This window comes from Pelecanus crispus, chromosome 11 (assembly GCF_030463565.1).
Source record: "Pelecanus crispus isolate bPelCri1 chromosome 11, bPelCri1.pri, whole genome shotgun sequence".
Lineage (NCBI taxonomy): Eukaryota > Metazoa > Chordata > Aves > Pelecaniformes > Pelecanidae > Pelecanus > Pelecanus crispus.
Window position 1 is genome coordinate 8,946,685 of NC_134653.1, and position 16,806 is coordinate 8,963,490.

At 41.8% G+C, this 16,806-nt stretch overlaps 1 protein-coding gene across 5 annotated transcripts; it reads right to left on the bottom strand.

Moving 5' to 3' along the window:
* Positions 1–2,198: 2,198 nt before the first annotated feature.
* DAGLB (diacylglycerol lipase beta) lies at positions 2,199–15,218 on the bottom strand. 5 transcript variants are annotated; one of them, XM_075719047.1, is made up of 15 exons: positions 15,124–15,218; positions 14,370–14,521; positions 12,112–12,286; positions 11,195–11,456; positions 9,938–10,063; positions 8,825–8,952; positions 7,714–7,840; positions 7,268–7,351; positions 6,738–6,815; positions 6,252–6,332; positions 6,029–6,156; positions 5,471–5,539; positions 5,310–5,382; positions 4,038–4,291; positions 2,199–2,516 (listed from the first exon to the last, which is right to left on the bottom strand). In XM_075719047.1, the coding sequence occupies exons 1-15, from the start codon at positions 15,216–15,218 to the stop codon at positions 2,318–2,320; spliced, it is 2,031 nt and encodes a 676-aa protein (XP_075575162.1). In that variant the 3' UTR covers positions 2,199–2,317. The 5 variants fall into 5 exon arrangements, with proteins under 5 accessions (XP_075575162.1, XP_075575161.1, XP_075575164.1 ...); XM_075719046.1 differs by having other exon boundaries at positions 11,195–11,486; XM_075719050.1 differs by lacking the exon at positions 2,199–2,516 and adding an exon at positions 2,532–2,795.
* Positions 15,219–16,806: the final 1,588 nt, after the last annotated feature.

Here is a 16,806-nt window from a genome sequence, read left to right on the forward strand (position 1 = left end):
AATTTCAAGTAGGGCATTCATTTAGGTACACTTCTGAACCAGTCATTCCCACAACTGTTGTGTAGTAAATGCTTTTCTTGTAGGATCTCTTCTTACTGAGCAATATAACTTGTCTTTTAAAACCTTTCTGATGATAGAAATTTGCTTGCTTTTTTTTTTTTTTTTTTGGTAGAGTAGAATGTTCAAGCATATCCTCTTTATTTTTCTGTTATTTCTGACCTAGTAAGTTATATGCTTTCTGAGGAGCTTTTAGTCTATTAACTAGGTGTAAAAATCATGTGAAGCAGCTTTACACATTTTAGTAATTTTTATATTTTAAACCTCTATAAACTATGAACCTTCTCAAATATCACTATTTGCCAGATCTCTTCACCACTGTAACACTGCTAATGGAGACAAGTGTTCTTTATGTCACTACATGTACATGTGCAGCATAGGTCGAGTAATGGTAACTTGGGTCTGTGAGGTTCTGTAAATTAGTGCTAATGTTCTGTACGTCCTAAACTGGCAGGAATACAACGTTGAACTACACCCTTTCAACCACTAAAGCAAAATTTAAAAATGGAAGTTGCAAAATTGTGAAGTTTTTACATTGATCTTTTGCTAATGCAATTAGCAGTATGTTTTGCATGTATGACTTAATAAATCCTTGAATCACATGTGTGGTAATGTTTGAGTTTCTGAGCAAGTGTTCTCATTCTTGTATCACTATGAATAAGTGTTCTTCTTCTGGTGCCAACAGCAGCATGGTGCACTTGCTTGTCTACTCAGGGGGGTGCGTGCTACCCACAGGCTCTTTGTGAAGAACAAGAATTAAAGCTGGTACTTGGCAACATTTCTTCAGAGGCCTTGCATTATCATTTGAGTTGTTACTAGCTCCTGCTGCTGCTTATGCACTGTTTTAAAGCTGCTGACAACCAGGGGAAAAAAAAATACCTGTTTCGCTCCATTGCATGCAAACAAAAGCGCTTTTCCTCTAAAACTGTTACTTACTGTAATGGTTTGTAAAGTGAGGGCTCCAGTGTGGTATAGTTTGTGCTTCAAGCTCTGTGCTTGTTAGCTCCTGCCCTCTCCCCTGGGTGAGCCTGCCTGCACAGGAGGTGGGGCGTGATGCTGTGGTACCCCAAAGCAGCACTGCTGGCTGCTGCTCGAGGGGGACGCATGTGCCTGGCCCTCACTGTTGCTGTGGTCTTACCTTGCTGCACAGCAGCTACCTATTGCAGCAGCTAGAAACTAGTAACTTCCATCTCACACCAGCATACCTGCACAGAGTAAGACAGGTTTTAGAGCGCATTTTATTTTGTCTCCGTTAAGTATCACAGCAAGAACATCCACACAGTTAGTCTCAACCACACCATATTACTTTTACTTACTTCTATCAATTTTTTTTTTTTTTACAAGAAATGCTGCTGAGCCTTAAAAAAAAAGTTAAAATAGTTGCACACTACAAACAAGGAATCTACTTTTTAAAAATCAGTACAAGTTGGTATACGTTCTTTGACAGCATTAGCTCGGTGCTCAGCAGTCAGAGCTAGTGATTAAGATGATGTCAGGGCATAAACAATACAGGGAGGTGTGGGGTTCCCCCCCCCATTAAGTAGTCAATAAAAGTAGTCACATGGACCAACAAATACAAAAGACAGGTAGATTAAAGAATATTGCACATGTATATTCAAGCAGCATTTAACCACAACACTCCCCTGGCCCCTGGGATACTACCACAACCTGTAAGAAAAATAGTGCAATCAATCAGAACTGCCCCATCAAAAACGGGTGCGGGCACCCTGCCCTCACCACAGCCGCCTACCTCCAGGCACTGAGCAGGTGCGGCTGCCGGCCCTTGCAGCGCTCATCACGCAGCGCCCGCCAGGCTGCGCAAAGGTCGATCATGGGGCACCGAGGCAATGGCCTGAAGTGACTTTGAAGCAGAACTGGATTTTTTTTTTTAAAAAAGGTCTGACAGGGCTCTGCTCTGACGCATAGGCCAAGCTGTCCTCACACACGCACTCACTTTGGTCAAGTATTCAGTCGACGCCTCGGCTCTCGTGCACCGGCGTAACCAGGCTTAGCGAGACCGTGTCATCCCATTCCATTTTGTAAAAGCTCAACCTTCAACAGAAATGCAGGCTCTGTGCTTTAACCAGCAAAAGGTTACTCGAGGTTGCTGCAGCAGCAAGGGCATTAAGGGCCCTTGTTTAGAGATGTGAAAAAAAGTACTGAAATCCACTTACGTATGAAAGTGGAATTAATGTGTCCTGAATACTTGAAACCTGCAATTAAAAAAAAAACCAAAGCGCCCGCACACCTCTTCTTCGAGCTATGGTGATACTACATTAGTGTTACATTCTCGTGTTTGACAAGAAATACACGATCCATGTTCCTGAGACAAACTGTTCAGAGCTTTAAGCACAACATCTGGCATGTGGTCTGTTATCATCTTGGGACTTATTAAAATCCTGCTGAAGACTGTTTCGTTTGACCATCTTGCTGTGTATTTAATATCCGAAGAGCACAACCTAAAAAACAAAAAAAAACCAAACAAAAAAAACCAAACCATGCCACAAATACAGCAGCTCAGACTGCCAGAACTGGCTCTCTATGCCAAGCTGGAACAGGCAACCTGGAGACTTCGGCCTTGCTCCGGGAGGAACCGGAACCTTCTCCCAGCAGGAAGGTGGGCTCCCAAAGAGCTACTGTTCTGACCTTCAGGGAACAGCTGGAATTGGCTGTCCCTGAAGGCAGAACTACGCCACATCAGACCGTGCCTTAACCGTGGCAGAAGCTATCACATAATCCTGCTGAGACATGGAAAACAGTCTGAGCAAAGATGGGGCGAGGGGTTAAGCACTGCACATTCACATGGTGAAGGTCAAATTTAGGGAGTAAGTCACTGTGGTATCAGTAGGAGACTAGACACTAAATTTAATGCTGCACATACGATGTATTTAGGATTTTATTTTACAGAATGCTACATGATGGGGGCTCTTGCGTGCTAGTCCAATTAAGAAAAAAAAACATGATTAACTGCTGTGCTGTGGAGTAAATGAAGGAAAAGAAAAGCACTCAAAGTAGAAGAGCAGCCATCGAAAACCTGCCAGGTCACAGGTGTTAAATTATCTAAGTTGTAAAACCAGTATTAAAATCATTACACATTAAAGGTGTGAAGCTTAAATAAAATACTAATCTACTGAACAGGAGGAAAAAAAATTGATTTCTTTTCTGGCCCTTTCCTTCCCTTTTCTGTAAGGTAAAGTTTTTTTTTTTTTTTCTTCTGTAAGATGGTCTTGTGCAAGTTACAGATGCTCTTATTTCCGTTTCAGAATGAAACAAGGGAGGATATCAAGTACTGTCTAGCCTGTGGGCTGTTTCGGGTTGTTTTGTCTAAAAAAACCCAACATCAATGAAACACAAACCAACCAACCCACCCTAAACACACCACTGCCCCAACAAAACCACAATCCTCACCCTTCCAGCAGTTTCAGCTTTTCTGTTGTCTTTGTCTCACTTTCCTGCCTCCACAAAAAAGCAGCGAAGGACAGGAAACTAAGAGGCTGCATGGGCACACCGGTTACTGGTGCAACTGGACCTCTCCAGTCCGGCTAGTCCGGGATTATGGGCAGTATTTTACCTCTTTCTCATCACCAATATTCACGTGACTACTCAATAACTAGGTATTTTGTTATCACTTCACCAATACCAGGACATAAGTCTGCAAGATCTGCAGTCTCGGGTAGGAACTGCGGCATGCCAAAGCTGAACTGAGCAGTCTTACTGTTCAAAATCATCACTCGAGCACACGCAGTATAGGGGCAGAGTAAGGCACGCAGGTGTGAACAGTTTCCAGGGCTTTAAGTGAAACAGAAAGAAGCAGGGAGGCGCAGAATAGAAACTGAAAAGCTGGCTAATGCATAATAACTGAAGATGAGTATGGGAGATGCAGGTGAGCAGCAGAGCTGGAAACACGTACTTTGAAAGTGAGAGGCAGCTTTAAGTAGATTTTAGGAAAATAAAAGAGTGCTATTCATTATTCTACCTACCTCCTAGAGCTGGATTCTTCTACAACATGGATAATCTTTCCAGGAAGATACAGGTGAGGATACTGAGGCGGTGAATTTAAGCGCGATTCCTCCTCAAGGGCACTGTATGAAGGCGACCGATGAACCATTAAACTCTCCTCAGCCAGCAGTGGCTGGGTGAGGGTATCTTGGTTTCTACCATGCAGCTCAGTTGGGAAGTTATCCGGATCTCCTCCAAATACTTCGTACCAACACCCACGTAGCAAAATCTGGTACTGAATTCAGGAAGAAAAACAGTCAAACTGAGGTTTGGCATCTCTTCAAGTAACCTATTCTAGTTGTGTGCTTACATGCACATCATCTGAAACTACAATTAGAAGATTAAAAATTACCATATGCACATGCTTCCCAAACTTCCTGTTTGATAAAATCTCCTTACCAAATTTTCCCCACAGTAATAACTATTTCACCAATACCTAACCCAAGCCACTAGTAACACTACAGAAAACATTACAATCTTTACTAGTTGAATCATTCTGTGTGGATTCTGCTCTGTAGATTTAAGGTTTCTTGCACCTGTAACTTCTAAGTGCCCATTATCTTACTCTGTACGTACGACGTCGCCCAGTCACTACGTGACTCCTGACCCTGGGACTACACTCACATCTTGTGAGTAGAAGAGATTTAACTTTAGATGTTCAGAAATGGCAGTTTTGAATCTTTAAGCCACTCCTCTATACCTCCAGTATCATCTTGCCTGACATCACACTGTTCCAGCACTTTCCACAGTGTTTCTCACTAACAGTAAAAATAAGAGGTAAGCAATTAACACCATAACAGAGAAATATTTGCTTTCCAAATGAATTCTGAAGGTAAAATTTAAATAAAACCACTAATTTGTTTACTTACTGATACTAAATAGTTATTAAAGTAAGTAATCTTACTGATTTTTCATCATTTCAGCTGGTTTGATTTTGGTTTTTTTTTTTTCTTTTCATTTTTTAATAGTTTCCTTTATCAGCAAAACTAGCAAACAGATCATTTCAGGTCTTGGATGTTGTGCACGGATATCTTCCAGGTCTTGTTGAATCTTAATTTCCAGCTAGACAGCTTTATAGGATAAGAGACTAAGACAAGTGTTGCTGAATTAAAAACAAACACTTTTGTTCCAAAACACAATTGTAACTCATCATTAAGATCAAAATGCACACACCGATTGTCACTTCGTTAAAGCTGGGGCTTAAGCCAGCTAACAATTCCACTGACTTTTAACCAGGAACTGCATTTACTTACCTTGGGTCTGTTGCAGTTTGCCACAATTCTCACTATTCTCCTCTTTAAATCCTCCATGTTGGGCATACTTAACCTGTTTAAACACACACAGAAGAGAGTAAACAAAAGCCTCCTATTCTCTGCATCCCTGAAAGAACAATTTAAAAATATTGCCATCTCACCTTGCAACAAGGTCCTTTCCAACAATGACTGAAACAATGAAGTGCTTAGTGTAATCTGCAAGTGATTTGCTTAAGAAAAAAAAAAGACGCCCTTTAGATACACTAAAGAGATAGGCACGCTTTAGTTTTATGATGATCATTATCATTCAATAAAAATACAAATACGTGGCAACAGCAGCAGCATTTGCAGTCAGTTCTTCGCTAGGCTTTCAGACCTACTTGCCACAGATGACAGAGTAACTTCAATGCTGATTGTAAGGGTATGTGTAGATGTCAAACAGGCCAAGCTAGACTAGTCAGGCGAGCATTTTATTTCTGAAACATTTCTTTTAAACTCTAATTATACTATCTGACAAAATTCACTAGATAGATTTCATTCTGTAATATTCCCCCAAGTGCCTGACTGTAACTCGAGATGGAGCAAATCTAATTGTAGTGGAGAATGTATAAACGCTTAACACAGTCAAGCCCAGAGTCATCATCTGATGTATTTGTCAACTACCTTGAAGATTTTTATATCCTGGACACAGAACCAAATAACAGAAGTCTCATATTTACCTTAAAAGTCCTCCTGGAGGAGAAAAGGCGTAACACCTCAATGTTGGGAAAGAATTCCTGAGCATGATCGCCAATATAGAAGCTGTTCCACCACCCAAACTGTGACCAACTACCACAAGTTTATATTCCTATAGACAAAAAGAGAAGACTGAAACATAGACGGACACAGAAAAAGCCTTGTGTAATTTTCCTGGCAAACCAAATTATTTGGAAGGTAACTTACTGGAGCAATTGTGAAAGCCTGATTTAAAATTCCATCATTTATTAGCTTTCGATAGATGTAATTTGCAGCTTGAGTTATTCCCTACAAGACAACATTTAAAGTTAGAAGAGAAGGGTATATCTAATCTGAAGTGTGATACATATATACTTTAAACACAACACCATCACAGAACAGCTTTCTTTTTGCAAAGCTGGTCATCTTTTTTAACATGCTCCTGACAGAGGTCTAGTTATAACCAAGTGGTCTTGTACATAATGGTTAAAAAGTTTTTGGAATATTTAATAAGGACATGAAGTCTGACAAGAGGATTACAAATTCTATCTTGCAGTTCCAGAGGCAATATTTGATGCAACAACCAAGTCACTGAAATAATTTGTGCAATCCATCTCACAAGGAGAATACTCTTCTGTTTAACTAAAGGATCCCGGGTGTTTATAGCTTTCTTACTGCTGAGATGATTTGTAAACAGCTACAGACCGCACACACCTTATGCACAAAGCCATTCTCTAGAACATCCTCCAGTGTCAAGTCTTCACAATCTGCTGACAGATCAGTGAGAATGTCCTGTGAACAAGACAGCTTCGGTCAGACTCCCTGCAGGGCTTCATGGCTCATGGACCGCACTCTGCTTCTCAACATCGTCACAGGGACATCAACAAGCTAACTCCCAAGTTAAGCAACAAAACACAACCCACCATGAACCACCACCCAAGCAAACGTGTAGAGCAACCACAATTCTGATTTCAGCAACTATTTCCAAGCTGCAAACACACACATTACAAATGCACCTCCACTCACAGTGAAAAGGAGTTACTACTGCTCGCCCTCCACACTCTCTTCCAGTGGCACAGGGAATATTACCCATCCAAGGACAGGAGAGCTTACAGCTTAAGCCTGGAAGACTCACACCTGCAAGTGAGTTATTTGTATATGTGCCAGCATAACACCATTTCCTCTAGGTACTAGGAGTCCACCCATTTCTATAAAACTAACGATTTATATCAGACGGATGATACCTCAAAAGACAAGGTTCCTCTCACTGCAACCACAATAGCTTCTTTTTTGTGATCCAAAGCAACAAAAAATGGAATCTCATAGATCTGGAGAGGAAAAATGTAATCATTAAAGACACCAACTTTTTGTAACAGTAAGCATTTGTTCTCACCTTCTGAAAGCTCTCTTACTGACCTCTCTATTGTATTATGGAAAGAAGCTGAATTATTTTCTTATCAAGTTAGTAAGTGCCTTTTTTGCAATACTGAGACAGATTTATGTCAATGGTTTTGTGGCTGTTCCTTTAGCTTAGAAAAAAAAATCAGAACTGAATGTTTCAGGGCCTGTTTTCATTTGGCTTTGTATCTCGCACGTTATAAATGCTGAAGGCAAAGTAGAAACTTCACCCCTTGCTTTCACTGAATTAATCACTAAGTTTCTTTGCTGAATGCCTGTCCAGATTGTTTACCTTGTTATGAAAACTGATATGAATGAAGTCTCTGTACTGCAGTCCTGTTATTTTTAGGATGGATCCAAAGTGAAAGTTATGACGATCACTGCCAGTTATATCAGAATCTGTTGGTCTATTTCCGCAACTAACAAACACAGAAGAGAAAAACTTTCATGTTCAAATTTTTTAGGTTTCCTTTCAAGGAATCAAACTCAGTCACATTTGCAGAAGGATTTCTGCCAGGAAACAAATGCTCCTCTTTTTTTTTTCCAATTTTTTTTTTTTTTTTTTCCCAATAGTACCAGTAGTCTGATACAAGATGTTACCTCTGCCCACAGAGCTGGTTTTGCCTGAGCAGCATGCCATACTGTTCATGTTCACGGACTGGCAAATACACCATTGCTACAGGACAATCAGCAGAGCAAACAATGCAATAAGAAAAGAATTCTTAAGACTACAGGCCAATGACAGAAAATACAAACAAGCAAAAAGGAAATTCCAAACAAATTCTGTACAGCAGGCTTATCTCATGTTTTATCCATTGTATTATGCAGTATTTTTTTTTTCCAAATCATTTATATTTCAGTAGGTTAAATCATTTCATGTTACAAATTAAGAAAATCATGGTTACAGTCACAAATGTCAGTGGTCACTTAAATATACAGTAATCCTACACAGCATTACGCATACTTCAATGCAGACTGTAAACATTTTTTTCAGTAAAGCAGGCAAAGGGAATAAAATGGAGGCTGGAGGGACAGATAACTTTTGCTAATTCCTTTAAGACGGGGAAAACTGTTGATACACTTAAAAAGCCTCATTTTAAAACATGTTTGGTTTAATTCCAATTCTTTGTCATTTTGCTAAATGAATTTTTATTTATCTCAATCACAAACTTTTCTTAAGAAACAAAAGCTATTCAGTTTCTGAGGGTTGAAAGATGTTGGAATTTTGTTTCTACTTCGATGTTTGAATTTGTGAAAGATAACTCTACCAGTCAAGTTCATATACTCCCAAGAGTGATATAATTTAATGCAACAAAAATACTGCTATTGAAACTATTTTATTTCTGCTAATGCTAGTTAAATAAAAGCAAGCTATGTGTTTTTAAGCTCTTGATCAAACCTACCAGTCACTGTTGAGCTTACAAAGTGCAGTAAATGGGTTGGTGTATACGTAGTAGGGCCAGCCATAAGCAGCTGCAGCAAACAGCATATAGTGAGCAGCATTCTCCAGTTCGATATCCAAATCATCTGTCTGAAAGGACATGGGGAAAGAAAAGGAAGCAGAGGAAGAAAGGTGTGTTAGGCAGCCCCAGAATAAAACCTGAACACAGACTAGTGAAAATCAAGGCATGATGAAAAAATGCACTATCCAAAACAAAAACCTCAAGGTCTAAGAGGAACTAAAAATAGCCACTCATATTCCATGAAAAAGTCTGTGTTTATAATATAGCTACACAGCTCAAGCATCTTGAAAAGTTCTCATTAAATTACTTTCTTCCAGTACTTATACACTGATAAGCTCAATACTGAAAACAACATTCACTCCAAATATGTTACTTCAGGATGTCAAAGGAATGGCTAAAGAGTCTGTAGCAGATCTCTCTGGTAAGGACGTTTAAAGCACGACCCCATCATGTTGGCTGGATTCAAAAGGAATTTGATAGAAATGCATTGGTTGACTGAAGTAGAATTATGTACTTCTATGAAACACAGACCAAAAGAAGGTAAAATAATGTACAAAAGCATTTTACCATAGAAGACTAGCAAAAATCAATTAACAAACTGTTAATCATCTGCAAGCATTTAAAAGATGCTATTTCTGCTTCTTACCTTGTCTGGGTATTTGCAGCAGGCATAATTTAAACAGACCGTAATACTAAAAGACTAGCTTTTCAGTTCTATGCCAATAGTACTAAATATTCATTTTCTCTCTGTTCCCTTTCTCTCCCAGCTCTTCAACAATGATCAAACGTCCTAAACGGTTCCTTTTTGCACTTAACTCCCCATTCATATGTAAGTTCTACTTATGCAAAAGCAGACAAATGTTTTGACTGCAAACTCATCAAGATGTTTTCACTGCATTTATTAATAATTTAAATTGTTGTGAGTTTTTATAGTAGCGTTTAAGTTAAAAAAAACAAAACCAAAACACCCTTGCACAAAGAACCGCATTTCAATTTGATCTGGCACCATCTCCTAGAGTAAGTGCACCAGAGTCTGCAAGAACCCTATCTTACCACAGGAGACGACGGAGAATGACACAGGACTTCTTCAGGCTCTTTTGGGCAACTTTCCATTTTATCTTGCTCTTGATGGAGCAGAATCAAACCAGCCGCTATGTCACTTGGCACCAGATCAGTGTCCTGTACAAAGAAATGAAAGAGCGCTTAAAACCATCCCACACCTCAACGTGGTAAAACTATCTCATGAGAAAACGCACATGGAATTGTATTTTTTCAGTTTATATAAATACATTTCACTCAGAGACGATGTGCATTGGAGGAACAGGCCACAGCAGCATCTAACCTCCCACCCCTTTTATACATATTGAATGTTTTTTTCAATAAGACCAATGACAATTCTACACCTGAATTGCATCACTTAACAAAACAGCCGCCAGAGGACCTGCTCAGCCATATAGCAAATAATGATCCAGATTTGAACTGAGCACTGTTCTACAGCACTACGTGAAAAGCTCTATGTGAAAACTCCTCTATACTGAGAACAACTAAGGTGGCTTTTACACAGAAGAAGGCGGAAGGGTTTTTTATTCAGCTATCTGGGGCACTCATCTCTCCGTATGACTTTACCCTATAAACCACTGAGTAGGCTGTAGCTATAAATCAGCATGCCCAAGGACAGCTTAATAAACAAGAACTACTAGTCTTGAAATCGTGAACAGATTTCAAAGTCAACATTGAACTATGACTGCCCAAGCAGTAGGTGACATAAATTTGAGCTAAACAAAGACTGTGCAGACTCCAATTCGGCAGGTGCTCTCTGCTTCCAAAAAGCAACTTCCTGCATGTGCACACTCTAGCCTGGTACGTACTCAGAAGCGGCTCAGAACGGGAAGACTGCCTTAACACGCTGTGGGGCTCGGTTTTTTAATAGTCGGAAAGTAGTCCGATTCTTTGCTATGGGTATGACTCCTTACTCATCATCAGTAGGAAAAATGCCTCGATCTTCACATATGAGGAAAAGGAACTCACCCTCGTTCTCCTGACTAGATGCTCACCTAAGGAGAAAGAATACTGTTTTCTCACAGCCCTTCGCACTTGTGAAGGGAGAGAAACCTTTGTCAAAGGGAAGGGAAAATCAGTGTCGTACACCTTGTATGAGAATCACCTTTCATTTTGAAATTGGCATATTCAAAACCTGATTTCAAGGCACAGGGTAGCAGAGACCTCTGGCTGAAAAAAGGTACATGTGTGCTGTGATGTCTGCAAATTCAGTTAGTCAAAACAGAACATAAAAAAAGCTTTCCATCTTACTGAGAAGTAGGTGCGGAAAAGCTCTGCGATACTTGTAAAAGCCACTCGATGGTCATCATCTTGCACAATGCAACAACACAGTAACCTGATTCTTTTTTCCCAGACTCTGGTGGCAGTGTTCTTCACATTATATAGCAACTGCCCTGACTGGCTGCTTTCCAGGTTCCAATTTACACTATCGGTGAGGTAAAACGTCTTTTTCCCCCCAAGTGGATCAAAGACTATTACAACTCCAATGATGGTAAAGATGATGATAACCCAGCTGCAAAACAGAAGGAAGTGGGATAAAAAGACCATGAAACCAGATACTTCTGACAAGTATACAAGAAAACACAACTACAGATCTTGACAGTCAGAAAACAAAGTTAGGTATGAAATACTGTACGAACGCCATCTGTTACTGTCTTAAGGGTCCATGTTTTGTTATCGGGCTTTCAATCCATTAGGCCCAAGAACAAGGCTGTCAGCTCATTTCACATTGGGCACCAAACTCAAAATCACAGCCCTGTGCTTTGGAAATAGCAACCCAGAGGTATGAAGGCTCCATTTTTCACTACCGTTTCAGTGATCTAGTTACTACCCTTTTCACATTTATCCAGTTTTCTACATTCCTATCTCTCCCCCTTACCCTTTCTGATCTTCACCTCCTCTCCTTCACGCTAGCATGTGCTCTCTCAAGGCAAGTAGTTCAAGCTTGTTTAGGGAAGGATACCAACTCATTCTAGCTGTCTAGATTTAAAAATTCTTCTCCTTTCACAATGAAAACCCTTCTATGAGAAACCACCATAATTTATAAGAAATATCAAAGTCTCCAACTGCTGGAAAAGCCTTCAATAAACACAGACAAAAATCACGTAAGCAGTATTTTCCATTTCATGTATACTATCCAGCTTAGATTTGGGGGGAGGCACCTTTACCTTGCAATAACTGTCCCAGTGATGACATTTATCACAGTCTTCTCGCAGCGCACACTGCTGTCTGACACCCATACAGCTCCTACAACAGCCCAGACGAATTCAGGCAAATAGAGAAGTAGGCGAGTATAAAGTAGCTTGGGAAGTGATTTTCTTGGGCCTGGATTAGAAATTGTTCCTGAAATTACAGGGAGAATTTAAAACAAGAACCGTTTATGAATGCATCTTAAGTACATAAAACCCTACCCAGATGTATGAACTTTCTGAGCTTCACAGAAAGTAGGAAACTTAATTGAAACTATAAATTATTTTCACGCTAAGGGTAAGCTGTCACTGAAGCTGAGAAAAGAAAAACAACAATGGGTTTATAGCTGTGATTCTTAGAATCTACTCTATTAATAGCCAAAATGACTCTCTAGTCAGAGACAGTTCTGCAGTGAACTTGAGGCCGTAGCGCTGTGCCCAGCGTAAGCCAAAGCGGCGTACTGGAGCATTGGCTCAGCTACAGTTCCTTATGACTTTTGGTGCCTGCTTTTATTATTACTCTATTTGGCTTTTAGTTGGCTGAATATTTCATTTTTAGATGCTACTTTGCTGGGCTACAATGAAGTTCTGTATACTGAGTCACTAAGTAATAAATTCATTCACATTTTTGTTTAGGAGAACAAAAGTAGAACCATTACCAGGACAAATACTTCTTAGACTATTTTCTGTATTGTCAGCTTACTAATAACCTCCTTCTTTTAACACTCTTAGGCAATAAAAAAGGGAGTAATTTTTGGCCAGCTGAGCTCCTTAAACCAGTTTGTTGATCTCAGGGTAATGAGGTGGTGGGGTGTGCGTGCTCAATAATTTGCAAAGGCTTAAAACACTGCAGAACAAAAACAACTTTGGAAACTATTTTCCAATTATAAAGCTGTGGTTCACATCCAGTGACAAAGCTGTTTAAAAAGCCCTTGATCCAGTGGCCGCTTATTCCCATTCCTGGGTTGTAGCCTGTACTGCAGCAGCACGCTTGCTTACACACACACCATCAGATGGAACTGTGGTTCCTGAAAACAACTTCTTTCCTTTCCCAACACCACAACCCAGTGTATGAGTTCTCCAGTCAGGTTCACCACCGGCATCACTAATGCCCACATCAGTACAGTGCAAGGGGCGGTGCAAGAACCACTGCTCCCAAACCCACACATTATAACCACAGTCCAAGACATCTCACCATTAATCTTCTTGGAAATTCAGCCTCAGAATTCTTTCATTTCTTAGCTCTAATGGCCTTGCAGCTGTGCTTTTATACTGAACAAGGTTCTTTTCTCTCTGCTATTTACAGTTATATCTCCCACCTCCTCAACTTTGATATAAATAGCGTAACTTGGCTAATCTTCCTTTCCCTCCTCTGGAAACTGTAGGAAAACCAGAGGTTAGATTCAAGGCCAGGATTATCATCCACATCTCTGCTCTTTCATACTTTCTCTTTATGCTTCTTTCCACTTAAATAATTTAAATTTTATTTACAGTGTGTTGAAAGAACCAATATATTGGAAATTGTGGGGTCTCATCTATTACTCCAGAGACCACACACATACTTCAAACTAATCTTCCCAGCATTACTTTGATAATGAGGTGCCTCACCAGGAAAAAAAGCTTTCCTAGCATTTTTTAACCCCAAATGAAATATTTCTACAAATAACTAGAAGCTGCATTGGGGTCCTTACTTCTGTTTAGCCATTCACTTCAAGCTGTAAGTCCTGTTCTATTTAACAGTACTTTGCTGCATTAGTTTTACTATGATATTTATATGGATCATGTTCCTATGCGTTTTTCTTTCCCAAGCAACCCGCTGCAGCTAATGAACTTTTGCATGAATCTGCCTATGCAAGGCAAAGCGAACATGATACTTCAGATTGTGGATAAATTCCCCTGAATTCCTGTCAGAAAGGTTGAGTGGTGTTCCGTTCGAGGTCATGTATTGATGGTGAACGTAGAGGAAGTTTTCAAGATGCTCTGATGGCGATGAACATATCACCATTAGCTGCACTAAGCTATTGTGTTCATTTATTATTTTAGATTCCTGACTAACAAAGGTAATACTATTAAAGCAAATATATTAATGCTGACAGACAGTTTCTTAAGTTTGACTACTATTAAAGCACTTGAATTTTTTGCATTTTTTTGTTTTTAGTGTCAACTCCAGGTTAAAAAAAAACATATATATTACAATCCTACCAGATAATTATAAAATATTACCGTTAACTATTTACCTTGCATACTGATGTATACAAGAACAAGTAATACACATATTATAGAAGCCAGGAGAACGAGGAGGACGAGCAAGTAGCTGTGCAGTAATCCTCCCCCAGGACAGTTAAACTGCCCCTTATGAACTGTGTAAAGAGCAAGAATCCCAATCCACCTACGGGAAAATTAGATAATAAAAGTTATAGTTGGAAGGGAAAAGCGCATACTGCAAAGCGATCACCTGATAAACGGGTTTCATCTTAATGAAAACACTCCACAAAGATTAACAAAAAGGGAGTAGTTATAGAAGGAATTTGTCAGAATGAAATGCTCAGAACGAATGCTCGGCAGTAATTAGAAGAAAGCCGTTTGCAGCCCGAGCAACAGACTCCCTGTACGGTGCTAGGCATTTCCACAGGTCCCAAAGAAGCTAGGCTGATCTAAACAAAGGAATCGTCACATTAATTCTTGAAGCACCGAAACCACACAGCACTGCTCAGCGACTGAACGCAACCGCGCGATTCCGGTTCCGCGCGTACAGAAGACAGCGCACCGACCACGCTGCGCTCCGCGATCGGGGGGCTCTGCCGCCGCCCTCCTCCCCAGTGATGCAACGGCCCAGACGAAGGGGGCAACGCTACGGCTGGCGTCCGAGGGAGCGCCGCCGACGAGGAAGCCGCTCAGCGCCCGTCAACTCCGCCCGCCGGGAGGGCGGGAGCGGCAGCCGCGCCGGGAAGCGGCCCCTGAGGCGAAGCGGCCTGAGGCGAAGCGCCTTACCACACCAGCCGGACGAAGAGCTCAAAGGCCCCCGGGAGGACGAAGTCGTCGCTGCCGATAGCCCAGCGCCTGCCGAACACCACCAGCCCCGGCATCCTGCGGGCCGCGCCGCCGCAACCGCAGCCGCTCCGTCACGGGCACCCGCCCGGCCCCCGGGCCCGCCCGCTCCCACAGGCCCCGCCGCCCACCGCAGGCAGCCGGTGGGTCACGGGAAGGCGACGTCATGACGCACCAGGCGGCGCCCCAACCTGCCCTGGGCACGCGCCCGCCCGCCGCCCCCGATTGGGCCGAGCCGCGCACGCGCCCTGGACGGCCCCGGCCCTTCCCGCCGCTCCGCGCATGCGCCCGGGGCGCGGGCGCATGCGCGGAGCGGCGGGAAGGGCCGGGCGCTATGGCGTCGCTGGGTGGGAAGGCGGCGCAGGGGAAGGGGCGAGCAACAAGCCCTGCGCCGGCCACCTGCGCACCCCTGCGGAGGAGGGCATCTCGGCCACCGCGGGTCGCAGGCGGGCACCAGAAAAACCAGCAATAATGCTTCAGAGCTGCGTCAAAAGAAAAGTCAGAAGGCGGGAGGCGTTAGGGCTGCTCCCGCTCGGCCACAGCCGCTGGCCTCGGTGGCACCGGCCCCCGTGCTCCCTCCGCACAGCTCCGAGCACGTACCCGGGCAGGGTGTCCAAGAGGGACGCTTTGTTAAAGGACAAAGCTAACAACATGGAGGCAGATCACCTACCCAGATCCTGAAGAGTTCTCTCCCGTACTAGCCAGCACAGATCTTGGGTAGCCCCAAGGCCACAACTAGAATCAGGCTCTTGTATTTCTTGACAGGGACAGACCCTGGTTTCAAGCAACTCCGACCAGCAATAGGATACTCAGCATAGTATCTGAGATATTAGAGGCTGCAGCATCTTAGCATGCATCCAAATAAAAAAACCCCACTATTCACATCAGGGGTTAGGAATGATAGCCATCACTAACTAGGGGGATAATGATGGTAAACTACGTTAGAGAAGATAAATGATTTATTAAAGATGAAACAAAAACATACACGAGCGCCAAACCCTCATCTGCACTAGGCTGGAGATTGAGCTCTTACAAAACAAGCAGAACTAAGTCACCATTGCTTCATTCAGCGATCATGCCCCTCAGCCTTAAAAAGTTCCCATTTCAGTAGAGCAAACTATGACATTAAGCAACTCATCCTTACTACAACTATTCGTCTGGTCTCAGGCTAACAGAAAACTTTAATTCAGGAATAAAAACCCCCAACATTTTCACCATTTCATAAAGTGTTTATTGAGGATGGTAACACAGGATAAATCATGCAACAGCTCAGTAAAAAAAGGGAATCATCTAAAGGATAAGAATGGTAACTGGTGCTGCTGATTTTGAAAACTTTCTAAAAAAAAATATTAATTGTCCAAAAGTGACATCAAAAACCACTTGAAGCTGAACATGGAAGTTGCTTATAAAGCATTCATTAAAAAGAAAATGTAGATACTGTTTAAAATTATCACCTACAGATTACTGTAACCAACAACTTACAAATCTCCCATTTCTATAGCTGCAATGGTGTAGCAGGGCTGTACATCCAAGATACCTAACCTTCTTTTCTTGAACAAAGAACAGTCACAAACACTTGCCACTAAGCAACAAAACTGTATCTCATCTCCTACCCTCCATGACCTG

Coding starts and splice junctions, on each gene's coding strand:
- DAGLB (XM_075719046.1), bottom strand. CDS start 15,218: ATGCCGGGGCTGGTGGTGTTCGGCAGGCGCTGGGCTATCGGCAGCGAC. Junction 14,522..15,123: donor CTCTTCGTCCGGCTGGTGTG/GTAAGGCGCTTC, acceptor ATTTTCCCGTAG/GTGGATTGGGATTCTTGCTC. Junction 7,841..8,824: donor TGTAAGCTCAACAGTGACTG/GTAGGTTTGATC, acceptor TGTGTTTGTTAG/TTGCGGAAATAGACCAACAG.